The following is a 25165-nucleotide window of genomic DNA, read 5'->3' on the forward strand; positions in this document are numbered from 1 at the left end:
TATGAAGGTTTCAGTGGTGGTTACTGTACACAGAACTGCATTGCATGAAATCCTATGCACTTCACTACAAATTCAGTTTGCCCTCCTGCAATTTTAATCACCTGAGCTTATTGTGCTGCCCAGCTACTGGTACTAGTTCCTTTTTTTCACTTGTTTTAGTATCCTGCTTGTTTTTGGTTTTCCTCAAGCCAAGCTGGAAATTATTTTCCCAGGCCAAGAAAATGTGTGAGACACAATAAAGCATCTCAGTCCAGAATAAAATTTTTACATTTCAGAAATACTCCGCACAATAATAAGCCAATAAAAGACTTTACTTTGTGCCAATCAAACTTTTTTTTTTCCTGTAGTTTTAAAATATTTTTTAGTGCTTTTTTAAAAAATCATTGGCATAACTATGCTAACATTTTGAAACACAAGCTGTTTTGCCTCAGAAAACCAGAACTTTTGAAATGTTGAAACAGTATTATGAAATGTTTTCATCCAATAATTTTTACAGCTGTCAGCAGCTAATCTGATACTGTTTCAGGAGGGGATTTTTTTTTTTTTTAATGGAGAAGGAATGTTTTAGCTAAATATATATATATATGTACACATACATTGCATATGAATATGCATACATACACATATGTACATATATATGTATATATATATATATACACACACACAAAAGATACAGATCAATACCTCCCCTCCCCCCCAGACTTCCTAGCCAGCTTTATTCTTTCAAGACTTTTGGAGAAATATCAGAAAGGAGCCAGGAGGTACCTAAAAATTATCATGAAAAACCAGTATTGCTACAGTCAACCTCTACTAACTTCCATCCCAAGTTACTAACAAACTTCATTTTCCAGCAGGTCCCTGCCCACCTTCCAGCATGCTGACGTGCATTGCATCGTTGGCCTTCTTTGGGACACTGAGCATCACTTCCAGACCATCCTTCAGCTCCCCTTTGCCCTCCTCACAGCAGGTCAACAGTTCCTAAGAAGCAATGCAGACACCATAAACAAACTCTGGTCCATGTGCTGCCTTCAAACCCAACTGTGCCCCTTGGTCCCTGCAAGCTGCTTCAGAGACAGGAGAAAGCTGAACTGCAGCAAACCCCACTGTGGATACTCACAAATACTGGGGGTCAAATAGGAACAGCTATAAAGATAAAACAAGGTGCTCTCAAGGGAGACTGTGCCCTTGGAAGATTTCTGAGGACTTCTGCTTCCAGGTCATGAAGCAGCTCCCTTAAGCAGAAGGTAACTCATGAACCTGTGAACTTGCTCTGTGTGAGCTGATCTGTGCAGCTCATTGAGGTACCTTCAGCAGGAGTTGGTATTTTGTGATCCTCTGGACAGGCTTGATCAAATAAGAAGAGATGGAGTTGGCCAGCCCATGTCTTTGCTGGATTTCCTAGAAGGGATAAAAACAGCAGTCAGCCATGGAAAACTGTTAACCCCCTGCCAGACAGAACCACCCATAACTAAATTTAGCGCTGCATCCCTGCATTCTATGTTTAGGCTTTTAACCCTCTTTAAGCTCGCATGCACATAAATGTGGTTTCAGTGAGGCTGGCAATAAACAGCAGAGTCCCCCTGAGGCCACTTAAACTGCAGGGTCCCTCTGCAAGTCACGCTCAAGCTCTGCTGAGTAAACAGGCCTCGACTTAAGTATGACTTACCTGTCATGGCATCTGGTTTCCCCTAGCTATAAAGGCTGAAAGCAGAGTCTTAACATTCAATTAAAATGAAGTGACATTAAATTAAATTGCATGAGTGGGGTGTAATTTAGCTGTCTAAACATAGGCATCGAGTCCCATTTGAGAGCCCTGGGGTAGCTGAAATATCCACATGGGAATAACAGGTCTGACACAGTGCTGACAGACCTGCTCCACTCCTGGCACCTGGGGGCCAGGAGAGATATCCCCTCATGATACCTCTTATAGCACTGTTTCATCACCTGAATCTCAGCCAAAATGTCATGGCTGATCACTGTGATGTGCTCACAAATTTCTGGAGACATCACAGAACAGCTGAGGGCTGCAAAGGGCCCAGCTGCCTCCCCCCAACTGTTCCAGGGGGAGTTAGCAGCTCCTGAAAATCATTTAGGACCCTAATGAACATATTTAGCCATCTAAAAGACTCCAAACTCATGCCCTACAGAGGAAGATTCTCTGCTGATGTAGAACAGATTGGAAACCCTTCTGTCTCTGCCAGGCCCTGGGCATGCCTTGCCTTGTTCCTGGCCACCAGGACATCCTTGATTCCTAAAGAAGCAAATGGAAAAGGGGAATGGGACTTTTCTCCAGCTACTGGAGTGTAAATTTGAGGCTGTAAAGTGAAGAAGTTATGGAAGCTGAAGGGAGAAGAGCTGCCAAGAACAGAGATTTTCCTTTTGTATACAATCTGATTTTCTGCTGAGTACTAGGGAGGTTACTGCTTCTTTTTAGCTCCAGTGTTTGTCTTAATGCTGGGATGCAAAAGCATCCGCTTTTCATGCAATGTGCCAACAGATTTTTGGTTTGTTGGTTTGGTTTATTTTACTAGAAAACTTTTTTTTTTTTTTAAATAGCCCTGGTGCCAAGAAGACCCAAAAGGGAAGGGGCGAAGGGGCTCTGTGTGGGGGTTAATGGAGTTTGCATGAAGCTGAGTCATAGCTGACTTCACAGAGGAACTGTGCCTGCAGAGCACATGGCTGAGACTCAAGTCACAACTGCAGGAGCCAGCAAGACCTCGGCCATGTCTGTGAACTTCCTGGAGCTGGCGAAGCACACTTGTTTTTGTAGGATCCAAGTAACAAAATTAGCCCTGCTCCTTCCCCCGGCTCTCTGAACAGCAGGGCATGCTCTCAGCACGATGCCTCCCCTCTGGGCACTCTGTGCTCTGCCAGGATGCTCCCTGGTCAGACTGTGCAGAGACACAGCTGCTTTGGGGAGTGACATTTGCCAAGTGCTGGGAAGGGACATTCTCCCTGCAGCTCCTCCCTCTGGTCCCTGAAGTGTCGGAGTAAGATCCTGTTTGTGCCTCTGCTCCTTTCCTAAGGGACATTCTGGCTCAGCAGAGAAACTATCCAAGAACCCTCATCCATGCAGGAACACCATGCTCTGCAATGCTCCCAAAGTCACTGAGCTTTACCTTGTTCCATGCTGGTCATGCAAGCCAAAAGTGCCCTGTGGCTTCTTGAATATAAAACCATATCTTTTCCAAGATTCAAAGCAAAAAAAAAAGTATTCCAAACAGCAGAAGCATGTATATGTCTCAACCAAACTCTATCCCAAAGATCAAAACTTGCTTAACTAAACACACTAAAATCAACTTGATTACTTCAATAACATGCTGATTCTATCAATTCAAGTTGACAGCTAACATATGTTGGTAATCAAAAATATACCTTGCTAGCCTGAAGTATATGGTATTACAAATATTAAAATTTGCTAAACGTGGCAAGCATAATTTATCTTTCAAACTACTGAATAAAGAACACAGTTTTAAATAATGATGAACAAGACAGACACAAAAACTGAAATAGTGAAATAAATATGTCTACTGCAGTTAAGTCAGAATAAACACACTATTTTCATTATTCCCTGTGCAATTTCCAGCTAATATAACCATACCAACAACTTCTGAATTTTACAGACAAAGCACCATCTGTAGGGAGGGAAGATGGTAATCTTTATGCTTTATTAGACCAGCGCTGTAGGATAAACTAGGCACGTTTCACAGTTGAGAGTTTTTGCATTGTCTTCCACCTGTCTCAACTGGTTCAACAAAATACATTGCTTTTCTCTACATACATGGCTTCACTCACATCCTGAGAACAGCCCAGCTCTCAGCATTGCTCGGAATTCTCTTCATGGTCTCAAATGAGATATGTCACCTGTCTTTGCTCCTTCTCCTAATCAGTTAATCCTTACAGTGAGCCCTGTAGCTGCCAGTTTTCCATGAGCTTGAAGGGTTCAAACAAATTACTGGGACTGCGTGTTTTCATCTCAAAGGTGGCTTTCTATGAGAGCTTATGAAATTTGAGGAACACTTGTGATTTTCAAGCAGGCTTCTTACTAAGGGGTGTTATTCTAGATAATTTACTCTCATCATCAGGGTTTCGGGAAATTCCAGGTTCTGCCTGGAAAAAAAGAACCAACTATTTTCTCTGTATTCCTTGGGCCAGGCTGTCCTGCCCCTGTACTACTGCCACTCCAAGATCAAGGTAAGAAGGTTCTACAGGCACTTTACCTTAGTCACTCACATTGAGTGCCTCCTTGAAGATTTTTTGGGGGGAGAGTCAGCTTTCTCTTTTTGCACAGGTATCACTGGGTGATGGCCCAGCACCCAGGGAAGGCAAACACCTCCCTCTGGCAAAACAGCAGCTGCTGACACACGAATATCGACAACTGAGCAATGTCAGGCAGCTTTCCAGCCCATGCAGAGAGCTGCAGTGGAAAAGCTTTCAACCTGTGCTAACAGCCGACCAGTATAAACCATTGCCATAAACCATTCCACAGGCTCAAGCGCCACCTCCTGGAAAACCCGTCCAGTTCCACTCGACTTTTAGATCATTTGGTAACAAGGCAAAAGAAAAAGGGTTCATCACTTCTCCTGAGGCTCATGTGAGACCTTTCATTGTCGAGTGAAACTGAAATGCTGTAACCACTGGCACATACAAACTCCAGAGGAGCTGATTTCTGTCAGCTGCCAACTCCAGCACAGCTTGGATCCTGCTGATCTGTTACATTTGCAAACTTTCAATGCTTTGGAAGAGAGGTCTTAGCACTTCTTTATTTTTTTTTCTAAAGAAAGATGACTAATTAAAGCGATAAGGTAGCAGATAAGCATGGCAAAATGGATGAGGTTAAATAAGAGGAAGAGCTTGGTTTAAAGGTACTGAAAAACTTGATTATTTCTCAGCCTACAAAAGTGGAATTGGCACCTAAAAACATTTATCACTGGCTGTAGCACTTGTATGGGAAATAGTCTAATTGGAGTTAATGGAGTTCCTTACTAGCACAATGAAGTAAATGTGGAATAAGCTGGGTAGAATTTGCAGAACAGGAGGCTAGGACCTCCTTTTAGATTTAGGGATTTCAGGTCATAATCTATAATGAAAAATGAGATTTTCATTTTATCACTAACCCCGAAACAGAGATTACATCTAAACCAGATCTTTAGAAAGGATTAGGTCTGAAAAAAGCCCAAAGGCTCCCAGAAGAATGTGTCTCCACACCTCACCACACACCACACCACAGCCCATCAGTTCTCACACCGTGTGATATTTGCAGTGGAATGAAAACCCAAATGCCAAGGCACAGAAAGGAACCTGTAGCTCCAGTGTAAAAAAGCACAGAGCTGCACCAAGTGTGTGGAAGGAAAACAGCAATGCTGCTTACATCAAAGAAAGTCCCTGCATGTTCCAGGATGAGCTGGCTGGAGTCAGGCTTGTTTTTGCAGTAGGTGACATACATCTGAAATTTATCTGCCTGTGGAAACAAACACAAGGGGAAAGCAAGATAAGCTATTTCTCTGCTCCCACAGGTTTTTATTAAGGCACACCAGGATAAATACAGGTGACAACTCTCTCTTACACACCCACCACCAGCACCCCCACCCTGCCACCAAGCAGCTCAAGAACTGCAAATTAAGAGCAGAAGACTTTAAGGTTCATACCTTACTTGAGCAGTTCTGAGGGCTGTGGGAGACTTTCTTTAACAAATATCACAGAGGGAAGGCCTAAAATTTCAATCCAGCTGTAAAATAATTTCTAACAGCTCTATGAATGTTACACAAGAGTTTGAGGGTCTCAAAACTCAGTCATGAAGTGTTGACTCTATCACCTACTAGAAGATAAAGCCAGTCTAGAAACTGGGCAAGTGACTCACCTAGTCTAAACTGGCACAAGCCAACATTTTGTACTTGAAATTTGTGACACTTGGCCCAGACTTGCCTTTCCTACTTTGGTTCAAACTTTAATGGCTCGAATTTTATGTTGTTTTACATTTTGTTTTCTAATTTGTTTACTTTGAAGCAGAAATTAAAAGCATCTGTGCACTCCCACCTCTTATTAATGTTCTCTGGTCTCAAGAGAAGGGAGGCAAATAAAAGAGGAGGATGTTTTCCTTTTATTGCTATTGCATTTTTTTTTATTCCAGGTATCTAAACAACAGGGTCTTGCAATTGTGCAGGCAGTTTTGTATGTACATCTGTAACCACACACAGAGCTCTGGACATGTACCTTTGTTGAGATGATGCAGTAGTACCTTAAAGTACCATGAAGATTTTGCAGAGAATGATACATAAATGCATTCATCTTTCCTAAACAGGTAACCTGTTCTTTGTAAACAGTATTTCTGAGTCCACTTCATCAAGACTTGTGACATGTTTTTAAATTAAAAACCCATCTGAAATCATCTAAATATGCTCATTTTTTGGATAAGTGAAAATATTAAATCTTTACTCTTAAAATACTAACTCCTAGCTTTGATATATGAATAAAACAATCAGAAAAAAACACAAAGATGGCTGACTTGACTGGTAAATATTTTGAAAAGACAACATATTTCATACAGATAAATTACTGTAGCCAATTCCCAGAGCCTCCTACACTCACAAAAACTCTGCACCAAGATTTCAAAGTCCTGTTGGAAATTATCCTGGCATTGCATAATGGAATGACTGAGCACAGTGGCTCAGAAATTTGACACTAATTTTTGGAGGAAAAAAGTCGATGAAATACATTCTTCATGCCTTTGTGGAGTTCTCATGGCATGAATAAAATTCTTTAAGGAAGGTATATTAAGATTTTATATAATCTTAATATATTAAGATTATAATATCCAGGGGCCTTTCACAGGGAAATGAATGTAACCCATAAAAACAGATTTGGTTTGATGAAGTTCTGCTAAAAAGAAACCAGCAGAGGTAAATAAAAGCTGTGTGGTAGGACAGTACAGGACAAGGACAAGGAGAGAGGCTGTGGAACTATTGCTGAGGAGAAGGGTGGAAACTTTCACCCTGGGCAGGTGAAGGATGAAGCAGTTACAGTTCCAGACTAGCTCCTAATCTCATTTATCACTGGGGACATAATCCTTGCACCTATTCCCAGCTTGTTCCCATCTGTGCTGGAGGAATTAATTTGAATAAATAATGAGAAGCAGCAGCCTCATTACCCAGGTGACAAAGCAGTGGCCCACATCCTCAGGCAGTTGTTCATATTTCTCCAGCTCCTTTAGAAAAATGCTGAAAAAAGAAGACACCAATGTCATTAGTTCCAGTCAAATACCCAGGAGATGCAGGATAACCAATGAGGCAATGAGAGCTAAGGATCAATACTTATATCTTGATTATGAGATTACCCAAGTGTCCAGCCAGCAGGAAGAGTGTCACTTGGCAAGATGTGCTTTGTTTTCTGAGTTCAGTCATGTCTAACTCCACCAGAAAGGAAAAAGAAGCAATCCCTAGCAGGGAGTCAGTGTGCTCAGGACTGTTTTATCTGAACACAGATCTTCAAAGAGTTCTTGTGTAGTGGTTCAGACAGAGAGCAACAAGGGGAGCCCAAAGCTGCCAGGTTCCCAACACCCAGCTCAGCACACTGGACAAAGGACAACAACTTAAACAAGCTCAGCATTTCATAGGTAAGTAGTAAACTTTCAAAATACGGATTTTTAAAATCATCTCTCCCTGAACAGCTTATGCCACAAGTGACACTTGTTTGCAGAGAGAGCCCTGTACAATGCCTGGGTGGAAAGAAGAATATGAAACAGTTTCTTCAGCTGCTCCTCCTAGAACATGTTTTCTGGACCACTCACCTATTGACCAGCTTTGCTGCCCTTCCTTGGACATGGATTCTGAATCAGGCTGGGGGATGCTTTAACATCACCAGCCAAAGGAGGGGACTGTGGAGGATACTGGTGGAGGGGACAAGGGAAATTTATTTTAGCATTGCTAGGAAGAAGTTTTATAGCAAAAAAGATGACATAGAAACAGCAGGCTGCAGCAGGAGGGGTCAGAGAAAAGAGAAACAGCAGTGAGAAGCTGTGGGACATGACTGAGGCCTGGAGGAATGGGAGCTGGGAACAGTGGAAACTGAAAGAGAAGGGTAATCAGATGGCATCAGTCAGGGTCACCAAAACAAAAATATGATATGATAAAATATGATATGATATAAAAATATCCTGATATGCGTTGAAGCTGCTTGCAAAAAAGCATGGTCTGCTGGGCTGTATTTATGTGATGGCACATTTATCTGACTGAAGCACTTGAAATGTCCCAGCACTCAAACAAGGAAGGATTCTCTGATTTGTTTTGAAGTGTAACCTGAAGACAGATTTGAAATTCAGATTGAACTTGTTGGAGCCAGTACCCCTAAATGTTAAGTTTATAACTGCTGTTCATTCACATTATACCATGGAAACAATGCCCTCCAAGCTGATCTGGTACACAGTCTTATCATGGAGTACTGTTAGTTACAGATTAAATACAAAAAGTCTCCAAGAAGTGGCAGAAAGCTACTTATTAACGCAGCTCATACCAACAATTCCACTTTCTCCCCTTTGTGTTTTCCAAGATCATATTTTTGACAGGCAAGTGTTCAGACTAGATCTTGTGCTATGAGATGGAAAGAATGTATCAGACATTCTTAATATGGTATAATTGACACTGGTATAATATGACTTTGACATTGTTACTCAGCTGAAGGGGAAGTTTTGAACTAAGTTACAATTCATTTTTGGAAAAGAAACAAAACAGAAATCAAAAACTATTTTGCAAAATCAATTATGTTACACTCAGGTGTGCACTGTACTGTAGGGGCTCTCTGCAGACACCACAGAGATGCACAAGTGCCTAAACATTAACAGAACTGGTAAGAAAACCTACTTGTTATGGAAGTCATATATCTCCTGAATATTGCCAAAGATGATGTGTTCTTTATTAAGGATCCCAGCTGGTATTTCTTCCACTCCACTTGTCATTTCCCAAAGGTAAGTCTGGAAGATACAAGAAACTCCTTATTTTGTGGATAAATGCAGTGGAAAAGAATAGATCTCCCTGTTTTATTGCCAAAGGCACAGGCTGAACAGGAACTATGTACTTTGAGATTAAATAAACAAGCTAAAGAAAAGGTCCAATGTTACAGAAAGCTCTCCAGAGAAATTCAAAATGCTGATGCTTGGAAGTTGTCTGAGGAAAAAGAAGAAGCATGCCAACAACACCTGTCTTTGCTGTCCACCTGATGTTGTCCAAAAAACTGCAGGCAGAAACAGCTGAAAGATAGCCAGATTTGCCACTTCAGTAGCATTAGATACATAAAAATCTCGGTCAGACTGCAGGAATGAGAAAGCTGACAGATTTCACTGAATTACACTGGTTTTTGCCCTGAGTATCACCATCCACTTTAGGAACACCCTGCTGTACAGCAAGGCAAGTTATTTGACTGTGCAAATCCAGAAGTTTCTCTAGCATGAGATGATTCAAAGGAACAGATTTGAATCTTTAAGGAAAGGCTCCATGAATCAACGTGCACAGCTTGTGCATTAAAGAGAACATCCCCAATGCAGAGGACAACATGTGCTTCCAGGAAATACTGGAGAGCTCCTGGGTCATAACTTACCTCTAAACATTCATGTAAATCCCTGACGTAAGCTTTTTCTGTCTGCAGAAGCTCAGCCATAATGAATCTGGAATAAAAGGAGTATTTTAGGTGGTTTGGACATTGTAAGCATTTCTACAATGAACAGAAAACAAAACATCCCCCTGTTGTCTTAAAGAATAAGGGTATTTTCACCCTAGATATTCAGCTGCCTTACTTTGCACCTTTCAGGTCCACGATCAAAATAGCACTTCATGCTGCAGTCTCTTGTAGAGTTATTTTCTAAATATCTTTTCTGCACAAAACCCTATTAAGTTGTATTCCTGAGTCCATGGGATTTACCATATACATGCCCATCCTTAACTATCAGCTGGTTCTCAGAATTTTTTCCCCCCAGGATTAAGGAATTGTGATTCATGAACATTTGCACCTTTGCTGACAGTCAGTGAGAAGTCACCCTCAAACTTTCCCTTCAGAGGCAACACAGGTGGATTTGGGAAACACCACTACTTTGAAGAGACTTCAACAGCTTGGTATCTGACCAGAGAAAAATCCAGATGCTGTGAAATGCAATAATGGCATCTCTAGAGCCTGAGGCTGGGCCCCTCAAAATTGAAATTCCTGAAATTTGCCACAGGCACACCGAGTGTAATATTTTTTAAAGTGTAAGTGGTTTCTTACCAATCATCACCTGTGACAATTTCAGAGGGCTGGGAAATACTTTCCCAATATTCTTACACAAAAAATAAGACAGAATATTGTGAAAACAGACTGTTCATGGATTTAAGGGCAAGAAGCACTTCTCAACCATTTCCTCTAGTATGAACTATTTCCACTTCTCTCAGTCCTGCACTTGCTGAAATTTGAACCTAAACTTCAAGTGAACTCTTGGGTCACTGATGTGTAGATAATATTTAGACACCTACAGATGCTCTTTATTTTTTTGCCGCTCATGTTACTTTTTACATACAACCAGAAAGAAATTAGCAACTCCACAACATCAGGGTTAATCCAAGTGCTTGTCTCACTACTTTTCCTTTCTAACTTCTGATAAAAATCAAAAGAAATTCAACCTTTATGTTCTGAAATTCTCTAACCTACAAGTAACAACTTCTGCCCTACACCTGCAGACTTATCTCAATAGTTCTGCAGCTGGAATGAGTTACAGAACTGTCAGTCAGTTCTGGTCATGCAAATATCACAGAATTCTTCTTTGGCAGATAATGTGCTGTGCAGACAGAGTGTTTGGGAACATACTCTTTCTTTCTGGCTGACTTCCTTTTTTCTTCATTGACTTCGTGATTTGCATCTCGCAGCTTTACCTCCCGGTCTGAAAGACTCGCTGGAATGATATCTAGTTCTAGGTCTTTGTTATCCTAGGGGGAAAAAAAAAAAGTACAGAGTTTAACTTCATTGTAATCCTACTGTTGTGCAAAGTGCAGCATGTTCATGAGATCAAAGAGGTAAGAAGGGAGAAAATAAGATAATATCAAAAAGGAGGAAATTTAGAGAGAAGTAGAAGTACTGTGAGAAGAGATAAAAACCTGAGAGAGAAACCTTAAAAAAACCCAGAAATTAGATTCATTGTAATTGTCACTGTTTTTCCTAACTAGGAACCAATACTGATATCTAAATTACCTTACACTTTCATATCTAAATTAGTTGTCTAGTATAGGACTTCATAAAAACCAGTCTGATGAAGTAGAGCACCATGCAGAGCCAACTTTCAGTGGCCGTTTACCACGGGATACCTTTCCAGCCTGTGGTTAGAACTCTGTGTAAACCAGAGGCCCTACAAGGAAAAATGCACTTAAAGTATCATGAGGGTGTGAAGGAATTTATTCCTTATTCTTGATACTTCATTACAAGGAGTCATTGACTGAAAGTTTTTTAAATGTTTCTGCTTCTGGCACTCTCCCCTTAATATTATGGCCAGGGAAGAGCAGGAAATCCTAATTTTTGCTTCTTATGATGCTTTACTTCACCTAAAAGAATTCAGAGATGAGCTTGGGGGTCATAACATTGTTTATGTTATTTAAAGGATGAGAGAATAAAAACTTTGAGTCAAAGTTTGAATTGGATGCAAAATAGTGATGCGGGAGCAGGATTTACGGTTTATACCAAAATTAACACAGACTCAATTCAATTAACAGTGTTTTCCCCCCTTTCCTCCTGAAAGCTGTATGGTCTCCTGAAAAATGGTGCAAACACTTGTTTAGAAAATCTTTCTGACCCTTATCTGCCTCTCCTCACATCACTGACCAACCACAGCAAAACCCTTTAACCCTTTTTCTCCAGAAGTAGTTCTGAGCATGGCCAGGTGGGCTGGCTGAGCTTTCAGCGTTTCTAATGGGCACACAAAAACCAACAGCATTCATTCCACAGGCTTCACCTTCCTCTGTGACTCTGGTATAAACCCCCAACACGACTGGGTCTTACAGTACCTCTGGGTTGATTCCAAGGGCTTTTTCCAGGGAGTAACGGTATTTCCCCATCCTGAGAGAGAAGTCCCGGTAGCGCTTGTCTACGGTGGTGACCCACTTCCTAATTTCAGTGGCGTGTATGTGTCCTTTTTCTACAAAGCTGTCAGCCAGCTGGATGAGGAGCTTCACTTTCTCCTTTGTTTGCTGCCCAAAATATGGTCCTTGGTTATGTTTTATTATTATTGCCTTTGCTTTTAACTCACACAGCAGTCAAAAGAAGTTCACAATTTTTACACATCTAAAAAGAGTGTCTGTATTTCATCTTATACAGAATCAGACACCTCAAACTTTTTCAGTAAAACATGAAAGGAATAACATTTTTATAAGGACACTTATGAAGCTGAAGAAGACAGAAAGTCAAGTTTTTGAAACCCTGCAGACACAAACACATAAAACATGCTGGAAGTTATACATGTCTCCTTCCCATAAGCAAGAGCTTATTTTTGATGAGCCCTGGAGTAGAAGACAAGACTATAAAATCACACCTCATAAAGTACATCAAGTTACTCTGACTCTGTATCTGGTGGATCTGCAGACCTGTGTAGGAAGGTCATTAATACACCACATATCAGCCTAGGAAGTGATTTTGACTCCTTACTAGTCTGTTTGAAAACAAACAGAATTTAAATCCAAATTCATGGCCCAGTATAAAATCCTCCATCGGTATTTTAGGTCCAGTTAGAACATTACCAGCTGAAAGATGCCTGAACTCCAAAGCACACACTGAGCCCCCAAAACCTTCCAGAGGTCTTTTCTATTCCACTTAGTCTTTACCTGCCCCTTAGTCAAAACTGGCACAAAGGACCTAGTTATAAACTCTAGCTCTGATTCCAAATCTATCCCAGGAAATGAGGCACTGGCAAGCCTGTGGTCCAAGACAGAGAGGATGTTCTCCCATGCCAGAAGCAAGACACACTGTCAGGCACTTGGCATTATCAGTGATCTCACCACAAATGGACAAACGCAGGCCAGACTGGAAAACATCCAGCAGATTTCAAACACAGCACTAAATTCAAGAAATCCCACCACTATAACAGATTAACAGCTGAATTAAATATCATTCTAACAAATTAAATGAGTACCTAAGCAAGGCCAGGTATGAAGATGTAAAAATCTAACTTCCTGTCATATTTAAAGGGTGATTCATTTGCAAAAGCTACTGGTGATTTTGCATTTCAAACAATTTGGCTTGCCCAGAAAGTTACTGGGATCAGGAAGGCTTTCAGCTACAGCCTCATTTGAGAATAACATCAGTCTGGGAATGACATGCATCTACCAGATTGCACATGGCAGTGAAAATATTCTACATCAGCAGCAGGAGCAGTAGGACAGCCCGAGGGAGCAAGACTTAGATGTGTCAGTGTAAGAAACAGCCAGTAATGGTTGATAATGAACAAGGTTTAAAATTCAATCCTAGGCTAAGTCAAGAGTCAAAATGGTTTGGAAACTTTGTTATGAATTTGGATTATTCTGATAAAAATTAAATTATGAACAAGAATGTAATTTCAGGTGGACTAATTATGGGTGATTAGAATTCAGAAGTAGTTAAAAGAATTTCATATGTGTCCTGCCTGAAGAAATTACCTTCCATCCACTGCTAGCTATCTCACATTTTCAGAAACATGCAAGTTAAGCTAAAAGAAGGGGACAAGAACACCACAAAGCCTGTGAATCAAACCCATACAAGCATGGACAGCCTAAGGAGGAATTTAAGGATTACAGAAGATCAATTTCAGGACACAGTGAAATGCAGCTACATAATACCAAAGCCATGGTCTTCCTGCAGTCCAACTCTGCAATTTACATCCTTATCAGAGACTATTAATACCCCTGTGGATTCACTGTCTATGAATTACCTATGGTTTGAATTAATTTGTCTGAAGCAGATCCAATCACCACTCCTGTGTAAACCCCACCAGATTTCCCAGAACTGCTCTGTATAAATTAATATATTCTTGGTAATGCAGTTTTGTATTCAAAAACGTTCACCCCAGAGTTTAAAGACTCATCTATTTAAAATACTTTGTTGGGATCAGCAGATTGTTTCTAACGAGATCAATGGTCATCTGTAATCAACCCAGCTGGAATTAGTGAGACAAACTGTGGTTTTAAAGACAGAAGAAAGAGACCAGGAGTCCATGGTGACCTTGGATGTGTTCAGATCAATTAGTCACTCTGTGCCATTCTGGAATGATTGCTTGAGGATGGAATGTCTTATTAGATTGCTGAGAACTCTGTATGCAAATGGACTTTCTCTTCCTTCTGATCAGAACAGAAATTTTCTATGACCAGTACTAACCAAGGTGGAGAAAACCTCCTTTTTGTGCCTATGTCTTGCTAGAAGTTCTCAAAAATCATTTATCTTTAGGGCTAGGATTTTTAGAAGTCAACTATAAAATCAAGGGAATATTATTACAGAGATTTGAGGCACTGAAACAAGACAATAAATACAGACTAAAGCAGATGGCATAATTAGATTAAAGTCACTATTTACTTTGGCAGGTACTCTGAATTCCCCATATTCCTTCAGGAGTTCCTGAGTTTCTTCTGCTGATTCTCCTGTGGAGTTGTGAGTAGAGAGGTAATATTCGCCTGTTTCTTGGATCCAGTCTAAGGCCTGTGGATGACAAAAATACCAAAGGGAAAACAAAACAAACAGCTTTTGTATTTCAAGAATTAATCCTGTGACAAACAAACAAACAAAAAACAACCCTGCCAAACAAAGAATGTCAAATACATTGCGATTAATACTCTGTATACTAAAACACTTTCTAGGAACACATAAAAAGAATAAAAGAATGAAAGCAGGTGGGAAAGGATACAAAATGGTACTCTTTATTTCCTAGAGCAAAAAGGAATGTAGGGAATTCCACCTATATGCAGATAAATTGGCAGGGATTGGCAGTTTTCTCATTCAGAAACAGCTCAATAAAACAAGTTTGCTCTTATATTTATTTTCAAACAAATGAAGAAATACAGAAATTATTCTGAGGTGACAAAAATAGTGAATCTTGTTGTTGGGTTTTGGAATTGCCTTAAGTTGTTTTAAAATCTGTATTTGCCATGTTTTCAGAAGTTACAGTGTTTAAACACAGCTTGAGATGGCAACAGGAGCCCCACACAGAGGCACTACATGGATACAGGAGATTTTACACACTGCCAGGACAGAGGGACAAGGTGGGGTTTCCACACTACCTGCTTGGCACTGCGCTCAAAGACAACATATTGCTGGCACTGATCTAATCTCCTCTTCTTCAGGGTCCAGAAGTGAAGGACTCGATTCTCCCTCTGCAACAGCTCGCTCAGAATGGCTGCAGGGCAAGGGAAAACATCTGCATGACTAGGGATTCCTTGAGTGCATACAGAAATAAGCTATGAAATGATGGATTTAATCACTTTGCTTGGACCTTGTTCCCAAAATCAGAGAGCCTAAAATCACACTTTCTAAAAACAGGCATTGATTCAAAGTGGCTGCTAAAAAAACCCCCAAAACCAAACCCCCAAACCTCATACACAAGAAACCATCACAAAGCGAGCGTAGCTGCAGAGTGAGCTGGTGAAGGAAATGACACTAGAACAGAGTTTGCCTTCTGAGCAGATTCACAGACTTTAGAAGAACCCCCCTGCAGAGGGGGAGGCAAACCAGACCTTCAGTGCTGTCACTGCACCAACCTTTGACCTGCTGCTCGGGCCCTCTGGTGTGGCTGGCCACCCCGGGCATGCTGACGTTGTTCCTGTGGATGTACTTGAGGAACACCTCGGCGTTCCTCCGCGCCAGGGTACAGGCCTAGGAAGAACAGCCCCCACCAAAAAGAATCAGTAAGGATGAGCAAAGGAAGCAAAGGGGACCAAGAGAGCTCTTGCTTATATTGCAAGCAGTTCTCTTTCTGGGAAGATGAGAACTTCAGCTAAGAGTCAATAAACTCAGCTAATAAACTGACAGTCTCACAGACCTATTAGAACATGAGTAATATTTAATACAGTGGCTCATTTTATACATGAAGGCAAATTAATGACAGTAATTAAACAACTGCTTGTTAAGAACTGGTACCTCACACTGGTTCTGTCGAACCAAATCTAAGCCATCTCTCAAGAAAATATTCATTGTTTCAAAAAACGTACAAATCTAGAGGCGTAATTTCTTAAGCCTTGACTGCAAGTGTAGTTGTGTATCAGTTTTAGTGCCAGGTGGGAGGCTGGCTGAGAGTTCACTTGTCAGCCTGGGAGATCCCTGTTTCTCCCAAAGCAGCATCTGGAAGACAGGAAGAAATTTCTGTCTCTATCTTGGTGCTGCCTTGCAGAGAAAAAATTGCTTCAGTTATTATTAGCTCTTCAGTTATCGGCTTGGAGGACAAAATCTGAAATGCTGGATGGTTTGTACAAGCCAACACCAAAATGATGTGAAACACCTGTCATTTATAGTGCAATTTTAAGAACTGAACTTTGAACCAGCACAACAACCAACATCCTCCAAGTGCAAACATCACCTAATTGGTCTTGATGACATCTCCCTGAGATATGTATTGATAATAATGCTCATTACCCCTGCTACAACAAAGTTAAACTGGCCTAGGGTTTATACAGCCTGCCAGCAGCTGAACTGGAATTACACATCAGAGCATCTTCTCAAACTTACCAACTACTCTAAATTGTCTACTTAGTGGAAAGTTTTGCTAATTTATTAGAGAACAAAAATTAGACCTTGAGGAAAGCCTCCTTCTGTTCCAGATGTTTGCTGATCAGAGGGATGACATGGTCTATCTCAGCTGCTGGCCCAAGTTTATCTCGGCCTCCACACCAGTCTTCATCCCGTCTGTATTCCTGCTCCAGACTCTCTAACACGCTGCACACCTGGAACATGCCCACAGCACAGCTCAGTTAGCCACAATCATAACCACGAGAACATTCAGTAAAAGCCTGTGACCAATGACATTTCTTTTTTGTACTGTGGGCCACAGCATGGGGGTAACTGGGTATAAAACAGGCCCTGGACAGAATGATCAAGGTGGTTTTCTTACCCCTAGGGATCTTTACTGTTTGGGATACAATTTATCTGGTTTAAGGCTGATAAATCATTCTTCTCTTCTAATAGATAATGGGAGGAAGCACAAAAGGTGAATCAAGGCAGGAGTGAGTCCAGCCCCAGTTGATCATTCAGGAAACAATTCCTATTCCAGAACGTGTTTAAATCCTGCTGAAGTCAAGGGACTTAACACATACTTAAAGAAAATCACATGCTTAAATACTTTCCTGAAACAAAGTCTGAAGCTGGAATTAATTCTCTTCAGCTGTATTTTAGTTGCTCCCTATACAGCTTTTTTAAAGGCTGATGGAAACCAATAGACTTTAAATCAGGGTCGCAATCCTGGTGGATGCAGATGCTCCACTGCACAGGACTCACACACATATGTTCTATCTTGGTAGACTAGTGGAAAAGTGGAAATTAGGTAAATAAACGAACACAGCCTTGAAATTAGGCAGTTGCCTCAGACAAGGCTGAGTCTTTTATGCTGCATAAATATCCTGAGAATATTCTCAATGGCCTGTACAGACACAGCAAAAGTTTTCCAGGACATCTGGAACTTTCTTCTTCTTTCCCAAAGGACTCTTCCTACAGACTCCACTGCTGAGATGACCCAGTCAGGTACTCCTGGGATCCAGGCAGCAATGTCCATCCTTTTCTTGCTCACTCTTGCAGCTTTAATATGAACACAGTTATAATTCGGAGAACCCACATTATTGAGAGCAGAGTCTGGAGGAGTCTCCAGAATTACCCCACTATCACAGGCCATTTTCCTTTAAATCTGATCAAGAGCACATTGAAGTCCCCTTTAAAACTGGTGAGTTAAGGTGAGCTGATAACTGATCCTGCTGCCAGGCTTGTGCACTGTGCATTATGCAAGGACCTTATGCACTTGGCAATCTAAAATCATCTTCTTGCTTGGATGCAAACCAGCATTCACCCTCAAACATTTAGTGGAGAGCAAGTGCTTCACATGGCATGTAGGCACAGAAAAGCATTTCCATTTCACCTCTGGAAAGCTTTGACATTCTGTTGGACTTTGGTGATTTAAAGAATGAAAATAAATGGACTGCCTGGGATTCGCATATTTCCAGCAAAAATTGTCCCTGCACATGCAAAGATCATCTTTCTGTTAAGGTGATGAGAGAAGTGAGTATAAAATGGGCTGTCAATGAAGTCAGAGAAAAACTGGGCTATTTGAAATCCAGGGCTTCACCACTAATATCAAGAACATAATATACTTGGGGAAGACAGGCATGAAGAAGTTTGGCTGCATGTGACACTCTCTCTGTTCTTTTAGCTCCTTTTTCTGAATACTCAGAGAATTCAGGATCCAGTAAATGATTCACTCCACTGTCAGGCAGTCATGGAGCAGACCCTTAAGGACTGTAGATCAGCTGTGCAGCCCAAGAGAAGATGACAGGCTTACAGCATGAGTTCATGAGCATTCAAAGACTGAACGATCTTTGCCCTGCACATTTGCTGAATAGACACACCAATGAACGAATTGGTGGGCACTGCAGTGTGCTTGTCTGAGACTTGGAAAGAGGAAGAGAGACTGAACTGATAAATTACTGCCAATGCATATTTTGGCCAGTACATTTAACTGCCTAAAGCTCTAATGAATCCCCTAACAGATTTCATTTCTCACACTCCTCCATCAGCACTAATTCATTTTGATCTTGAATGCATCAGGGACTGTAAATCTGTTTGAAACTTTTCACAGTGAAATACATTAATTATAAGGAAAGCATTCCTCTTAAATAGTCTTAAAAATACATTAAACAAATGACACCAAAAAGTGGCCCAAGGATCATCTCCAGCCTCCAAGTTAAGGAAAAGTACACTCTTTCCCTACTGACATATCTAGTTGTGTTAAAAATCTTCCCATGTCTGGTTCTCTAATTGAGGACCTAACTTTGTGGCAATAACAATAGAAAATGTCCTGGCAATCACTGCTGTCTTTTGTGTAAAACCACAGGTTCCTGCAGTGTCCCTGCAGTGTCACCAACTGCCTGGTTGCAGTAAATGACATCAGGCAAGGCTGCTCGAGTAGCCACACTGTGACACTAATTCCCACTGACTACAGTATAAAGGGCACCTGCTTGTGCAAGGGATGAATAATCCCACCATGCCAGCAGCCAACTGGAATGTGTTTTGCAATTCATGAACACCTAGAATGAAGTAGAGTTGGGATAGCATATAGTGGGTTCCTGCTGTAATTATGTGTGTTGCAGGTGGATTTAAGAGAAATCCCTTCAAATCTTGGCATCTTTTTTGGCATGGTGGTATTTGAGTACTAGTGAAAACATTGGCTCACAAAGTAACAATTAATTAATTGCAAGCAGTTCTCAAGGAAAAGCGGATTTATATTCCTCAAAACTAAGTATCACGAGTACTTGAAACAAAATTGGTGGGATTTCAAAAATTATTCCTTTTTGAAAGGGGAAAATTGAAAAAACCCAACAAAATTGCTTCTTCAAGAATTACATTGCTACACTGAAAACTTTATTCTCAAAGTTTTTGCAAACTGCTGGCTGCTCTTTTTTGTCTTTTTTGAGGGGTAAGTGGGTTATGTTTGTGTTTGTTTTTTTGTTTTTTTTTTTTGTGTTGCACTACTTTTCAAAGAAAGAATTTTTACTGTTTCAGACTTGGTTTACTATGGCCCAGAAATGGCCCTGGCCAGCTCACCTGCTCAGAGGTCTTATAAAAGGCCACAGAGGCATTGACGAGTTTGAGCCTGTCCTCCATCTTCAGCATCAGCTGCTGCCAGTGCAGGGCCACCTTCTCAGCACACTCTCTGATGGCATCAGCATCATAATGTCCAGCCTGCAGCAACACTTCGGCCTTCTGCTGGACCTGCAGGGCACTCTGGTGTGTCTTCTGTAAGGAAGTGGCATGAAAGAGGGACTGTGTATGAGGGGAGGAAAGAGAGGTTGTACAGATGTGCCAGATGTATGGTAGAAAGGTGAAGCGAGGCGTGAGCATGGGGATGCGAGAGAGTGAAATATTTTCAGAGTTATCTTCAGTTAACAGTCACTTTCTGCAGAGCATTTTAGTTTCAGTTATTCACACACACTTGCAACATGTTAATAAAGCTTGAACATGTAAGCACTGATAAGATGAGTTGACTCCACTGGTCAGCTACTGGCCCTTGGGCAGTAACATGGGGTGGGATTCCCAGGGGTCCGTTCTGACTGCCTGGTGCAGGCAGCTCTCACTGAGCTCTCACCCAGCCTCAGTGCTGACTGCATCCCACACAATCTGCAGCCCAAAAGCAAACTCTAAACAGCTGGCAAACTATGGGCCTAATCACCCCAATTTGGCTCTTGCCAGGCAGTTTACCTGGCATCAGCAGCTTTACTGTGCAGTTGTTCAAAACATCAATCCCAGAAAATAAGAAGATGTCTTGCTGAAGGGCATGAACTTTATCACAAGTAGCAGCCCCTACAAGATGCATTTCTGGAAGTCAGTTCACTCATACTGGTGATAAAAGATGCTCCTACCTTTAAGGTTAGAGCTGGGGAGACTCAAACCATTCTCTCCACCATTCCCCAGTTTACTCAGTAGCCACTTTACAGGCAGGACTGAGTTATCTGCCCCATTCCTCAGCCAACACCAGCCCCTCTCAGAGTTACCAAGTGGTGGCTATGTCTTCCTCTGTGGGCTGCTAAAATCCCCATCCCTTTCCAGCCTCCTGAGTAACTGTGTTCAGACATGATAAAGTCCAGTATTTGATTTTAATCTTCTGAACAGAAGCCCTAAAATCTCTCAGACTCCTCTGTGCTATGTCCCATTTGTAACTGCTGCTGACAAATTCTCATGTGATAGTTTTATGATCTAAGCCATGAACCTGGAAAAAAGCTTGAAATCATCTGGCAATACACTGATGAATTATGCAATGTAGAGAAAGCCATTAGGAAACAAAAAGGATTAATACTTGGCAGAAACCTAGGAAGATGTTCAAGAACAACTGGTTAAATTTAATATCCAGCTGCTTTACTGGTGTTAGAATTGTAATACTTGTTTAAAATAGACTTTGAAGGATTTCAAGTGAAAATCAATTCCACATCTAGAATGCTTTTAGACAACAGTCTGCCTTGAGTGCTTTGCTGATCTCTTCCCCATATTGAGCTTTACATACTTTAAATATTTAATCTAGTGTTTTTTTTCTTTTTGAAAACCTATTTTCCCCTTACTATGGTGTAACCCTCTTCTCCCTCTGCAATTTGCATTCACCACCAAATGCAAGCACTTCCCCAATGTCAGAAGCTGTGATAACTCAGCCAGTGGGTGTCTTGTTCCCCACTGCTGTCTGATGGTGGCTGCCAAGATGTGGTCAGCACAGCTTGGTACCAGTCAGCTCATACAGAATTTATAAAAAACTTCTTCCTTTTCCTGCAACAGCTGCTCCTTCATTACTTTGAGCAGAGCTGGATCAAAATAAGTCATTAGCTGAGATTTAAACTCTAGAATTATTAGCATCACTGTAATGTATATTGACCAACTTCAAGTTTACCAGGAGACATCCCTTCCCTTTCCCCCCAGCTCCCACCCCCAGTCAGGCATCTCTTCAAATCTCCATACTTGCAGAGTTTAAAGTTTGGTTTAGTTTTCAAGTAAATGGGTATTTTTCAGCTCTTTTCTCTGTGAAAAGCTAACAATCAATATCATCTGGGAAGCACACACACCTTTTAAGCTGGAACAGGAAAAAGCAAAGCTAGAAAGCAACCTCTTTCTAGCAAGTGACACGAGCACACCCTGTGAGGGTTTGCTCACAATAACAGAGATACATGAAGCACTGAGCTTAAATAGCAATCTTCTAGTGCCCTGCTCAGGGCAGGCATTAACCCTTCACTACCTTCTCATTCGAAGGAAAACTGCTCAGAGCAGGGGCTCTTCCTCCTGGCCCTGTGAGTGAGGCAAATGGGTTGGCTCATAATCAGTTTCCAAAGGCCAGGTCAAAGATGTGTTGTTATTCCAGAGCAAGAAGGGGGAGAAGCAGTTTAGGAGTCAATTCTTAAAAATTGCCCCTCTTGCTTCTTTGTCAAAGTTGTTTGAGGAGGAGGGTTGGAATAAGTATCTTTCCTGGGACTCGTGAAAGGAAAGCTGAATGAAAGGTTATTTAGTGTGACAACATTACCCAGTAAAAAAATATTCACAAATGAACGCCATGGAATGACCTCCTGACTGTGGATGTGGAAAGAAACTGACTTGACAAAACTTTTCCCATTTCAGATTACTTTTTGAATTTTAATCTTCTTAATTTTTTATCAAGGAAATTATCAGGAGATGCCTGAGTGTCATTTTCATGAATGGCAAAGCTGATATTTGGCAGCAGAAGAATTAGCTGCAGGTGATAAAAAAGTTGTTTAACAATTAGCTGCCGGCTACATTATGAGTTTAATGATAAGTTGATTCTCTAAAGCCTCTATTCCTCCCCTTCCTTCAAGAAAGCAATGATTGATGCCCATGAGATAACCTTTTGTGTGACGTTCACCTGCGAAGGAGAAGCAAAGTGAAGTTGTTGGTGTTACCTCTATTGCCAGCTGAAACTGCTCGTGCTCCCGCTGGAGCTGCTCCGCCTCCGAGAGGGAGCTGGCATTGACCAGGCTGGCATTGAGCATCGACTCCCCGTTCCTGATCCAGCCAAGCACCTGCAAACAAAGCATGTGCTCACTGAGAGGTTGCTTCAGTACCAGGGTTTATGCAGTCACCTGTCAGAAAATGCTTCAGCCTGCCTGAAGCAGTGTGAGCAGAAAGAAATCTTTTCTGTGAACAGAAAGGAATCCTAGCATAAGGTCTTAATGGCACACAGTTTTAAGAGGCAAAGATCTTATTGAAAAAGTTATTGCTTGAAGAATTATCCTCCCTTTACGTGGGTATTTGGATAGCAAAGAACACTCATTTTCAAGGTTTGATCACAAAAATGAACGGGCCCCTATGCAAATACCCCAGGGCAAAACCACAAAGCATAATGAGGGAGATTTGAATTTAAACATATTTTCACATTTCCGACAGGAATCATAGATGTTGCAACACCTTTCTGCTTCACTTGCCTGTGTGTCTCTCACACAAAAGTCTGAGCTTAGGGGGGAGGAGGGAGAGGACACAGTTGGATTCATTTGGCACAGCGTTGAGATGCAGTTGGAGTTTCCACCTGCACACAGCTAGGAAAAAATGTCAAATCTTGCATTTTGTGTTTAATCAAGAGGCCTTACTTCAGACATGTTAAAATTATTTGTAGACATGTAATCTGTGCTTTAATGACTGCAGAATCACATCCTAAATGTACATAATTAATCCATCAAGCTTGTACTCACTCATTTAAGCAGCAACATTTTCTGCTATTTTAAGACACGTGTTTAGGAAATTAGCACCCAGAACACACATGCAAGTTCTTTCCCGTGCTGTCTCAAAGCCTTTTTTCTACCTGTGAAGGTGTCATATTAGTCCAGTAAAGCCAGAAAGTTGCTGAGTCCAATTCACAGATCCACAGGAAATCCTGACTGCTCAATCACTGCCCTAAACCTAGCTCATGATTTCCAAAATTGACTTTGCTGCAATAGTCTACATAGCAATTTCCCTTTTGTACTATCATTTTCTACAAGTGATCCATTAATTGACTGGAGGAAACAGGGATTTTTTATTGCTTTGTTTTTCATCCCTACATCATGCTTCACCCTAGTTAGTGTCATTCAGTTCCCTGTAGGGTAAAAAAATGAGTTTTCCCTAGGAGAAAAAAGGAAGACATCTATGCATGTAGCTGACCCTAATTTGTAGAAAATTACATTCTGCTCAGTACAACAGTGTGGAAGATTTAATTTCATTCCTTTCTCTTTCATCAGCAGGTGTAATTGTTCCTGTTGTAAATCCATCACACATTTAAAGAATAAGCAGTTGAATTATCATGTGGAAATTGTATTGTCTGGCATTTTCTATAATCCATCAGCCTTGAACCCTGCATTATTACCAACTACATGGTACCAAACTCTGAAGTTAACCAAAGGATCTGGGAAAGGCCTGAACTGAGGACATCATGAGGCAAGACACGTTGTCATGTTTTACATACTGCAATACTCCCAGCCTTGGACTATTTGGAATGTAGAAAATACTGAGTGTGTATGCTGAAAATGCAGCATCTTTTTTCCTGTGTGGAACATCCTTCATTTCAGCTGAGTTTTTCAAAGACTGCCACAGACAGTTTGACACAGATTTCACACAAATATCTGAGCCTCTAAATAGTGAAACATCAGAAAAAAAAAATGGAAACTTGGCCTTACAACAAAGCAACTTGATTAGGAAGAGGGACCACAACCAGTCTGCCAGGTTTCCTCTTGTGTTAACAACACATATTCATCCCTCTGTTCAAGAGTCTTGCAGACTCAAATTATCCAGGGGAAAGCAGTTCAGGTGGACTGGTGGATTCCATGTGCCAGCAATGCTGCCAGCACCACTCCTGACCAAGGCTGCTGCCACCCCTGAGTAGCTGCTCCCTCTCCTTCCCGCAGAGTGTGGGGTTGGACACTCATTCTGGGGTTCCTACATCCCCCTTTTCAGGCCCAGGGAGCACCCAAGCACTAGCTAATTTTGCTTGGAAGCATTTACACAGTGACCCCTGTCTACTTTGACAAGTCTGGCACTTCAGTGTTGGAGCCTCATCTGAGATTTGCATTGGCTGTTTTCATAATACTGTTTCTCTCTTACTTGTCTTGTTTACACACAGTAAGGAAAAATAATTCAGTTGCACAACCAAAGCTTCTTAAGTTTAAGTTCAAAACCCTTGCAGAGACATTCCTTGTGTCCCTGGTTTAGAACTGGCTGAAAGGGGGCATTTACATATTTGTATCTGGTTTACAAGATCTGCTCACAAATATAGTGCTTAATAGCTTTTCATTAAAATATATGGAAAAGCTCTTAATACAGGACCAAAGCACTTCTATGATTATTTCTTGTATTAATAGTTTCACCATTATTTTGTAATGTGCAGACATGCCAACCCTAAAAGACAGCTTTAAAAAGATATTTTCTACAAATTACAGATTTTGTCAGCTTTGTAGAAGCAATGATAAAATAATTCTGGAGTTAAATA

General features: G+C 41.1%; 1 protein-coding gene across 12 annotated transcripts in view; it reads right to left on the bottom strand.

Moving 5' to 3' along the window:
- Positions 1-25165, bottom strand: part of KALRN (kalirin RhoGEF kinase) — a 470788-nt gene that overhangs the window by 134172 nt on the left and 311451 nt on the right. For 11 of the 12 annotated variants that reach the window (XR_005257665.1, XM_038143643.1, XM_038143641.1 and 8 more), the window contains 14 exons: positions 22611-22730; positions 19765-19983; positions 16752-16901; positions 15723-15837; positions 15246-15361; positions 14545-14667; positions 12012-12194; positions 10825-10943; positions 9589-9655; positions 8856-8965; positions 7148-7217; positions 5372-5461; positions 1306-1398; positions 867-978 (listed from right to left, as the gene is read on the bottom strand). Coding sequence is in view for 11 of the 12 variants with exons in the window: in XM_038143643.1 (XP_037999571.1) it covers positions 867-978; positions 1306-1398; positions 5372-5461; positions 7148-7217; positions 8856-8965; positions 9589-9655; positions 10825-10943; positions 12012-12194; positions 14545-14667; positions 15246-15361; positions 15723-15837; positions 16752-16901; positions 19765-19983; positions 22611-22730 (1687 nt within the window). In the remaining variant the exon portion in view is untranslated. The remainder of the gene's footprint in view (positions 1-866; positions 979-1305; positions 1399-5371; positions 5462-7147; positions 7218-8855; positions 8966-9588; positions 9656-10824; positions 10944-12011; positions 12195-14544; positions 14668-15245; positions 15362-15722; positions 15838-16751; positions 16902-19764; positions 19984-22610; positions 22731-25165) is intronic. The other variant, XM_038143644.1, reaches the window with a different exon arrangement.

This window comes from Motacilla alba, chromosome 7, assembly GCF_015832195.1.
Source record: "Motacilla alba alba isolate MOTALB_02 chromosome 7, Motacilla_alba_V1.0_pri, whole genome shotgun sequence".
Lineage (NCBI taxonomy): Eukaryota > Metazoa > Chordata > Aves > Passeriformes > Motacillidae > Motacilla > Motacilla alba.